We start from the raw sequence: 11,359 nt of genomic DNA on the forward strand, positions 1-11,359 counted from the left end.
CATTCAGGATCCATTGGTGTGCAAATAGATGTAATACTTAATTTCTTCAATCTGTTCTGATGAAGAAACAGGCACATCTACATCTTGGAAGGCATGAGGGTGAGAACACTGATTTTTATTTTATTTTATTTTTTGGGGGTGAACTATTCCTTATATATTTTGGTATGATTGGTATGAACTTATTTTGTAATTGAAAGTTGTATGTATGGATTATTTGTATGGACATAAGGGGCGCACAAATTACATTTTTGGGTGAACTATACCTTTAAGTGTTCTTCTGCATTCATGTCGAGTAAATCTGTAGAGTCCCAGCCCCCTCCTTTCCCATCACAGTCTCTCAGCAACATCAGCTCAGACAATGCCTCCTCCTCCCTCCATTTAGATTAATCCTGCTGTAGAGGCAAATGATGACATAAACATTATTGATTTTGCAATATCCTGTCTTCACTTAGGAACGCTCTCTACAGTTTCTTTGAGAAAAATCGTATGCATTACAGGAAGAACACTGACTGTCAGACCATTGAATGTCTGTCTGAAAACTGATACTCCTTCCCCTAGAGAGCTGCGGATGGCATTGCCTCACTGGGATGAGATAACCAGCCATGCTCAAATTTTGTGAATCACAGCAGGTTTTCCCTTATGTGACATAAACAGAGCAGAGCGAACAGAAGTCAAGGTGACCTGATCAGTCAGATGGATTAGAAAAAAAACTAAACAAACAAAATGAGCTACATTTTTGCTAGAACTTCGCTAAGAATGAATTAATAAATTCAAAATGGAAAACTGACCCAGTAACATAGTTGTTGTGCACTAAAGTCTTAGTCTGTAGGGTTGAACAGCGAAAGCTTTTCCCATATTTCAGATCAATGGGTTTGTAAAGATTAACTTTAGCTTTTCTTGGATGACTGGGTACTGAACCAAGGCCACATGCTTTATGTGATATTTGAGATGTTTCCATTCAGAGACTGGAAATTTTATCTTTTGCCGAATGCAAAATAGGATAGAAGTATAGGATAAAGTAAAATAAGACAAGAACAAATTTAGAGCAACGTTTTCTTTCTTGTCCTTACCAAGAATATCAAGAATTTAGCGTGGTGAATTTAAAGTGGTGACTCTGGATAAATGGTAACATAACTATATGGGATGACCTGAAGAAACCAGAATAAATATATTGTAACTTCTTAATAGATTGCTAGAGCTCAGATCCTAAAACTAACTCATAAATAATAATAATAATAATAATAATAATAATAATAATAATAATAATAATAATAATAATAAAAAGTAAATAAATAAATAAATGAGTGCATGAATGAATGAATGAATGAATGAATAAATAAATACAATATATATTTTAGTAGCCAACAACAACCAAGTAATATACTTAAGTGCAATTTATTATTATTATTTTTAATGATACATAAACTTCAATTATATATATATATATATATACTATATATATATATATATATATATATATTATATATATATATATATATATATATATATATATATATATAATGCAAAAAATAATATAAACAATATCAATAAAAAATATTTTAGTAGCAAGCAACAACCAAACGAACACATTTGAATACAATTTATTACATATTTTTAATAAATAAATATTGTTTATATTTCAGTAAAATAACAACCAACCAACCAAATAAAGAAAGAAAGAAAGAAAGAAAGAAAGAAAGAAAGAAAGAAAGAAAGAAAGAAAGAAAGAAAGAAAGAATAATTTTACTGTTTTTTAAGAACACGTTGTCTTGCCTGCATCTGTACATTATTGTGTGAATACTGAGTGCTGCATGTACTTACACACTAAAGCATGTCACCACCAATCATATAGTATGAAAATTGATTCTATCTGAGGCTCGAGCGCGTGTTAAGAAAGCGTTGGCGGTAGACTGGAGCGGAGTGTAGGTTTCTCTGGGGAAGGAGGGAGAGGGACATCTAATTGGTTTCTCAATGAAACAATCGTCCTATTCTGCAGGAAGGGTGCGCACGGAGCGCAGCTGCTCTGCGCTGAAGTCAATCTTGACTGAAAGAGTTCATCATTCAGCGGGAGCTGAATTAAGTCTTCTTCGGTTCAAACTTCAAACATGAGCGAATTAGACGAAGAATTTGCCAAAATGCTGCTCATAAAAGAGGAGCGGATAAAGGCAATGGAGAGGCTGCTGTTGGCGAAGGAGCAGGAGGTGAATGAACTGAAGAGAAAGCTGCACAAATGTCAGTCCGTGCTGCCGAGCGCTATTGGACCCAGAACCAGGCGCGCCAAGGGCATCTCCGCGGAACCGCAGACCTTCAGGTCTTTCCAGGACTTGAAGAGCGAAGCTTTGCGAAAACACCCCAAGTCGGACAGGTAAGAGCCCTTCATTTACTATCTAAAGACGAATATTCTTTACACTGGTGTCACAACCAAGCTATACTATTACACTATACAAGCGTAAACGGTAACACTTTATTTTAAGGTGCCGTTGTTACAAGGTTATATGTAGGTACCTACTAATACTAGCAATAATTACAAGTAACTAACCATAAACTAACACACTATATACGTACATATAGTTCATTGATATTACTCAGCAATTACAATTGCAATTACACTGTGAAATCACCTTAAAATAAAGTGTACTTCACTATACTATACTATACTATACTATACTATACTATACTATACTATACTACTAATTATACAATGCAAAACTGTATACAATACTATGCAACAAAGGTATATGCAAGATTAGATCACCATTTTGTACAACGCTACTATACTATACTATACTATACTATACTATACTAAATTTGGATTACTGTTTTCTTTGTGTGTGTGTGTGTGTGTGTGTGTGTGTGTGTGCGTGCGTGCGTGTGTGTGTCTTTGACAAATGCAGATGGATTTCATGTGTCACCATTGTGTTTAATTGTAGAAATCAGTTCTTAAAACTTGCTTGAAAGCTTTAGTCATGTGTATGTAATTAACTTGGTATATTTCTCCTAAGTTTTAGTACCAAAGAAACTGTATTGTAGTTTAAAGCAACTTTACTCACTACAGTACAGTGCATCATGGTTTCAGAAACAAATTAATAAATAAAAAAGAGGTGTCCATTAATGGAATAAATCCATTTTGGAGGTGTTTTAAAATGCTTCTGGTTTTGCTATCACCAGTTTTGCCTCTAAATTGTAATAGAATGAGATACACTTTATTAAAGTGTTTATAGTATTGCATCAAGTTATATGCATGCATAGTAATTAGATGGCATTAACATACATACATACATACATACATACATACATATATATATATATGTGTGTGTGTGTGTGTGTGTGTGTGTGTGTGTGTGTGTGTTTGTGTGTGTGTGTTGTCCCATAATGCCTATAATAATGTATTAACATACAGTAAAAGTCCAGTCCATCTGTTCTAATGCTCTTAGTCATAAAAGTTCTCTTTCACACTCTTGCTCAGTGTCCAATAGCCCTTCTGTACAACCCTAACCTTGTTGAATATTTAATGCTGGCTGTTAAATAATTAATGTCACAGATATTCACTGCTATATTTAGGATTCATATATTGTAACTTTCAACTTTTCCTGGAAACATGTGGAATGTCCCGCATTTAGTGGGAATAAGTAAACTCCATTTCTGTAAATGAGTATCTTTATTAACCTCTGCAGGGGTCAGCGGGAGCTGTAGTTTGCTAAATATTGTTGAGATCAATGCTACATTTTCATTTTGCTTTTGAATGTAATAAAGTGAAAAAAGTGCAGTTTTGGATTATAATAAGCAGTTTTTCCAGTTAACTATTGGCTGTCCATGAAGTACCTCAAAACTTAAATAACTTCCTGTTAGAAGCCACTAGATGTCAGTAAAATATCATCATCCCACGAAGGGTCGCTATTAAAACTGCGGAATCTAATGCACTGATATGCCAGAGGGTTTATACTGAGACCTATCAAGAAGTGTGGAGGGAAAAGATAATGTTTTTGGTTCACGATGCCATTGTAATGCCCTACTTACAAGCATATTTATGACTGTGTAAATAATTTATTCAGCAATTAAAAGTGAAAGAGGGTAATTGAGTGAGTAGTATTTGTCTGTGTCATGTGATCTCAACATGGTGGGGATACAAAAGCTTTTTTTTAGGCCATTGATATGACTGGAGCCTTTCATATGAACTATTAATTTAGTTTAATTTTTTTTTTTTTTGAGATAGGTTATAATATACATTATAAATGTCTTTACTGTTTTGATACTGTTTTTTTTTCATTTATTTATTTATCAGTCTTAATCCAAACTTTTGAGTGTATCACAGTTTCCACAAAAATATTAAGCAGCAGAAATTTTGATACATTTGAACATGGATAAGAATAAGAAATGTTTCTTGAGCACCAGATCAACATATTAAAAATAAATTCTAAAGGATCATGTGACACTGAAGACTGGAGTAATGATGCTTAAAATTCAGCTTTGCGTCACAGCAACAAATTCATGAATAAATTATATTTTGATAATATTTCACAACCTATGAACCTATATATGTATAGTGTTAAATATATGTATGAATCTGAACCTAAACCTTATAACATTTAACATTTGCTCTTATTTGATTAATTTATGCACTGTAGATTCAGTAGTCAGGTTCTTGTGACTGATAAAAAGCGATCTCTTTGACAAATACTGCCCGCCCTCTTCTCTGATCCTGTGTGTTCTCATGTAGAACTCCTTATATAATCAACAAGCTGCTTGAAAAGCACTTGAGAATGGAAAGTGTGTTATCTTTCCTGTGCTAATAAAAGGCTGCAGGGATAACGGTGGCTTGTACTGCAGATCCAGACTCTGGCCTTCCACATTAGCATCACATCTCTCACGTCCGCACTGTCATAGACACTTTGATCTGTGCCTGGTCTCCAGTTCTTGTAAATGGTTTGCGAGAAGGATAGAGCCTCATCAATCGTGCTTAATTGGTCTTTTCTGCTATGCATGATTAAATGGGATTCATGTTCATTTTGGGGAAGTGCTAATGGAAATCAGAGAAAAGGAAGGGATGGACTAGATACTGAATAATGTCCCTTGTGAGGTTTGTGTGCTTCATTGTGGGTTTCTAAATTCAGGGCATTTATTAACCACTTTATTAACGTCTTGTATGAAGTCTTAAGATCCTTTCTGCCAGCAAAACAATAAACAGAATGGTACATAAAACAATTACACAGAGCAGTGAAGACATAACAAGACATAAACGAACAGCAAACATTTATTTATTTTATCATCATATTATGATATGATATGATATGATATGATATGATATGATATGATATGATATGATATGATATGATATGATATGATATGATATGATATGATATGATATGAAAGATTTAATTAAATCTTTAGTTATCTCTGTATGGGGATGTTTTCTCCACTAGAGGGCGCTTTTGATCCTATTTTCTTTTAAACAATTCTTTCCATTTTCTTTTCTCTGGCATATACCACCTGTTAATATTTGTGTATGTATGTATGTATGTATGTATGTATGTATTGGAATCCTGTTGAACATTATAATTTCAAAACAGTTAACTTAAACCATAAAAACCTTTTTATTACTTGAAATAAAGAAATAAAAATAAATAAAATATATACCAATATAAACCATTAAATTTAAAGTTATAAAATAACTAAAACTAAATGAAATCAAACTAAAAACTTAATAAAAACTATACAATCATGTTTAAAAATATATATTTTTTCCATAAGTCAAATTCCATAATATATATACATACATTTTTTGTGTGTGTGTGTGTGTGTGTGTGTGTGTGTATATATATATATATATATATATAGTACAGACCAAAAGTTTGGAAACATTACTATTTTTAATGGTTTTTGAAAGAAGTTTCTTCTGCTCATCAAGCCTGCATTTATTTGATCAAAAATACAGAAAAAAACAGTAATATTGTGAAATATTATTACAACTTAAAATAATAGTTTTCTATTTGAATATACTTTAAAAATATTAATTGATTCCTGTGATGCAAAGCTGAATTTTCAGCATCATTACTCCAGCCTTCAGTGTCACATGTAACATCCAGTCTATCACATGATCATTTAGAAATCATTCTAATATTCTGATTTATTATGAGTGTTGGAAACAGTTCTGCTGTCTAATATATGTGATGAATAAAAGGTTAAAAAGAACTGCATTTATTCAAAATAAAAAAAAAAAATTCTGATAATATATATTCTAATAATATATTTTCTTTACTATCACTTTTTATCAATTTAACACATCCTTGCTGAATAAAAGTATTGATTTTATTTAAAAAAAGAAGAAAAAAAAATTACTGACCCCAAATTACTGACCAGTAGTCTATATTTTTATTACAAAATATTTATATTTTAAAAACATAGCTTCTTTTTTTTTTTTTACTTTTTATTTATCAAAGTATCCTAAAAAAGTATCACATGTTCGAAAAAAAAATATTAAGCAGCAGAACTATTTCCAACTTTGATAATGAATCATCATATTAGAATGATTTCTAAAGGATCATGTGATAATGATCCTAAAAATTCAGCTTTGCATCACAGAAATAAATGTTAATTTAAAGTATAATACATTTAAAAACAATTATTTTAAATTGTAATAATATATCACAATATAAAATTTTTTTTTCTGTATTTTTGATCAAATAAATGCAGGCTTGATGAGCAGAAGAAATTTCTTTCAAAAACATTAAAAATAGTAATGTTTCCAAACTTTTGGTCTGTACTATATATATATATATATATACACACACACACACACACACACACACACACACACACACAAATATGTATGTATATATATATTATGGAATTTGACTTATGGAAAAAATATATATTTTTAAACATGATTGTATAGTTTTTATTAAGTTTTTGGTTTGATTTCATTTAGTTTTAGTTATTTTAGTACTTTAAATTTAATGGTTTATATTGGTATATATTTTATTTATTTTTATTTCTTTATTTCAAGTAATAAAAAGGTTTTTATGGTTTAAGTTAACTGTTTTGAAATTATAATGTTCCACAGGATTCCAATAGGTTTCTATCTAACATGCTTTCTGATGTGTTAGTGTCATGAACAAGAAGTCTACAGAGGGCATACAAGTGTAACAATTTAATTCTCAGAGTAACATTTTTTTTTATGTCCTAGAGAGCGGGGTGGGGGCAGTTCATGAGGTGGTCACCAGCTGGTCGTGTGTTAATGGGAAGGATCCAGATGATGTTAGGGACTGTGAAGAAGAATGCGGTAGAACTCCAGAGCATCATCTGGACATGCAGCTTGTTCTGTGCAGATGAATTATGGAAGCATAGCTGCTGCAGTTGGTTGTGTAAACACATGCTAAAGAACCCCTAGAAATCATTAGTGTTGTATTTAAAGGACTATTTCACCCAAAATGATAATGTCCTGATTATTTACTCAGCCCCAGACCATGCAAGATGTAGCTTCCATGAAAAACATTCCAGAATATTTCTACAGCTAATGCAAGTGAATGCCATTTGTAGTTAAAATATGTATGTATGTATGTATTTTTTCACTAGAGAAAACCCTTATTTGTTGACTGGAGTCATTTGGATCACTTTGAAGCTGCATAAATATGGATTTTGGACAATCAACTGTTCACTTACTCCAAAACCTTATTTTTTTCTTTTCAGCTGAAAAAAGAAAGTCATATAAATCTTGGATGGCTCGGGGGTGAATATATAAATTGAGAAATTTTCATTTTTGGGTGAACTATTCCTTTGAGTGTTACTGTACAGTAAGGGATTGTGGTACTGTAAATGTGCATCAATGATAAATGAACTTAAAAAAGACCCCAAGCAGAATAATTACAGCAATGTTAAATGTAGATGGATTACTGTTGTTGGCACATAATGTTAAAAAAAGAAAGAAAAAAAAAGATAAGGTAAAAAAGGATAAATTACAATAGATTTAAGCCTTTAGTTATTATAATTTCTATACCACAATTAATTAGGCATTAATTAGGCTGATAGCCAATGGGATTTAGGTTTTTTTTTTTTTTTTTTTTTTTTTTTTTTTTTAAATATGATTTTAAATCACCTTCATTAGTTGCAACATCTGAAAATTACATTTTGGTCATATTACAATATTTTGTGATCATGCAGTCTGACTGTACATTTTGCTTCTTAAAAGGCAATGATTCTTTCTCAACGTTGAATGAATTTAATACCATCTGACAAGCTTGAACTCATAGAGAAGATTTGAAAGAATTTATTATAATTAAAGTTAAATGATGAGAAACATTTTTACGTCTTAAAAAGCGTAAAAAACAACTTAAATTAAAACGTGACATATACAGCCTACTGTGTGCATATTTAATTTGATGCCTGACGTGCACATTTTCGAAGTATAAATGAGTAGGCTAAAAATTATTTGTATTTTAATGATAAAAGTTTAGGAAGTGCGTACAGTTAACGTAAATGAACTGTTATTGAAACTACTGTTTGAATGCGCTCACGTGCTTGTGGAAGGTAGCGCACTTGAAGGCTCTCAGCGGCTGTTACAGGTGCGCGCTTGAGTCTCTCCTCATTGGCTCATCGGGGAGCCACGAGCGTGCTGCTCTCACAGCGCGTTCACTGCGCGCTCATGGCGTTCCACTCGCGCTCGACAGCTGCGACTGACGTATTTGGACAAGAAATTAATGCCCTGTGAAACTTCTTCGTCTCCCGAATGTGATCTTTGCAGACGCCGTGGGTGTTTCCCCGCTCATTCCTCCGGTATAAGTAATCCGAAAGCACGCCGGTGGATCGGCGCGGCAATTTTTTGGGCGACATTACTACGGAAAATACGACCGAAAGCGGTTTGTTTTAATTTCATGATAGAAACCTGACCGTTCGCCAAGTTGATAACGACTCCGGATCGTTAACTGTGGGGGAAATGGGCACTTTACGCGATCTCCAGTACGCGTTACAGGAGAAGATTGAAGAATTGAGACAGAGAGACGCGCTGATTGATGAACTGGAGTTGGAGCTGGACCAGAAGGATGAACTCATCCAGAAGCTTCAGAATGAGTTAGACAAATACCGATCCGTTATAAGACCGGCAACACAACAAGTCCACAAGCAGAGTGTCCTTCAAGAGCAGCAGAGGACCAAGAGACAGGCGATCTCAGCCGAACCTACAGCCTTTGATATTCAAGACCTCAATCATGTCACCCTGCCTTTCTATCCAAAGAGCCCACAGTAGTGCCACTTCAATCTGATCAGTATTGTTATGAAGCTGTCCATCAAATTAACCGGAACAAAGTGCTGATGATTTGCATTTACTGATGCAATTATGCATATGCAATCGTATAGTGACACATAAATCATTTGCCTTTGTGCTGGGATCTTGGTCAGTAGGACACCACGAGTTCTGTGTTACGGATATAATCATAACCATCCATCAAACCTGTCTCTGTCCAAACCTTCATTACTTCACTGGTGTTATGTAGCCTATTGTGAATATAGGCACACAGCCAGCCTGGTGATGCCACCTGTTGATTCTGTTTATCAACTTCAAAAGGGAGAGAAAGTGCACTGTTTTTTTAAGAGAACAGTGTGAAAGTCAAAATCTTATTTTTCTTCTGCTTGTGCAGAGCAAGTCTAACCTGAAGTAGTATTACAGCATAGTGTGTACCCTATAAATACAATCATGGTGCAATATGGAAAATGAGGTACAAATGACTGTGGTAGTGCAGAAAACATGACATAGTAAATATTACGTTTTAGAATAGTATAATGCAGAATGACATATAATATGGACATACAGATCCATGTTATTTTTTCTATTAAAATGTTCATGTTAATTTCTTATGAAGAAAAAATAAAGAAATACATTAGAAAAATTACAGACCTCACTGTGTATTATGATAGATAGGCAGTATATGATTAACATATATATTGGCTGATAGTCCTTTCAAGATTGTTTTGGGAACATTTTTTCCAAAACTAAAACATGAAATAAAATAAAATATAAAAAACCTTGAAATTATTTCATATTAAAAATTGCAGTTAATTTAAGTTACGCTGATGTGCTAAAATAACTAAACCGTAAAAAATAATGAAAACTATGTAGACATTTAAAAAACAAAAACTAAGAAAAATGACTAAAACACACAAGAAGATTATAAAAGTTTAAAATTAAAAATGAAATGTGAAAAAAAAAAAATTAAAGTGAACAGTCAAAACATATATATAAAAATGCACTGTTTTTGAAGGGAATGTATGAATTTAAATATAACTATAATATGAATTTAAATATAATATAATAATAAAACATAAATATTTTATTAGATTAGATTAAACTTTATGGTGCTTGTGCAGAGTAGGTCTAACGAGAAGTGCAAGTCGTAATAATACAGCAGCTTAGTCAATAAATAAATTATGGTGAAGGTTAAATTGGAAAATTACCACTATAGTGCAGAAGACTTGGAATACAGTGCATAATTTAGTTATTATATTTAATATTATAATGTGCATAAAGGAAATGTACACTTTGTATTTATTTAAGGATATACAGTGGGGTCATAAAATCTGAGACCCGGAGATGCGTTTCGCTGAATACGCATAAATTTTGTATCGTATAGGCATTTCGTCCACACGGATCCGATGTTTTGGGAGAGTGAAACCGATATTTTTTGAAACCGGATCCCAGAGTGGATAAATTTGAAAATGTCGCCTTTGTGTTTTCGTGTGGACAGTGAATCCATATATTTTCTGAAACGATGACGTCATCAGCCCACGTCTCGCCCCTAGTCAGACACCGCTACGTCACGTAACAGCAACAAAAACATGAACAAACACTGAATGACTGTCTTTTTATTAACTAACATTAACACAGATTAATAAATGTATTGTTCCATGTTCGTTTGTATACCACGTAAGGTTTATGTGCATAGTCCAAGACTTCTTCTCCATTTTTAGTGTATCTCTGTGGCAGAATTACAGCGCCACATGCTGGTCTGGCATGTATACTACATAGTTTTGTGTAGGTTTTGTGGTTTCGTGTGGACGCAGATATTTCTTGAGACGAGGGGGAAAAACAGATTGGATAGGAAAAGCTCTGGCTTTGTGTGGACGTAGCCTTCAATTTTGGGAACCAAAACCCTGGAAATAAACAGAGTTTTAGGATTTTTATAAATGTTAAACAAAGAACCACACAATGAAGATTAAATATTTAAGATTCTGTAACATTTGAATGTCACTAATGAAAAAGCACATTTGTGACACTGACAACATGAACTCTTTGTTCAGACGGTCAGATGTTATTGCTTCAAGTGAAGCTTTACATCTCAATTCCTGCTGGAGAGAACATCAGGTTTCGGTC

The 11,359-nt window shown here is 33.0% G+C and overlaps 1 protein-coding gene across 2 annotated transcripts in view; it reads left to right on the forward strand.

The window, feature by feature from the left end:
* The first annotated feature begins 1,931 nt into the window (after positions 1–1,931).
* Positions 1,932–11,359, forward strand: part of LOC109099169 (cGMP-dependent protein kinase 1-like) — an 18,750-nt gene continuing 9,322 nt past the window's right edge. The window contains exon 1 of one of the 2 annotated variants that reach the window (XM_042767068.1): positions 1,932–2,365. In XM_042767068.1, the coding sequence (XP_042623002.1) occupies positions 2,106–2,365 (260 nt within the window). In that variant the 5' untranslated portion in view covers positions 1,932–2,105. Of the gene's footprint in view, positions 2,366–8,534; positions 9,235–11,359 lie in introns of those variants that run through there. The other variant, XM_019112705.2, reaches the window with a different exon arrangement.

This window comes from Cyprinus carpio, chromosome A12, assembly GCF_018340385.1.
Source record: "Cyprinus carpio isolate SPL01 chromosome A12, ASM1834038v1, whole genome shotgun sequence".
In the NCBI taxonomy this organism is placed as follows: domain Eukaryota; kingdom Metazoa; phylum Chordata; class Actinopteri; order Cypriniformes; family Cyprinidae; genus Cyprinus; species Cyprinus carpio.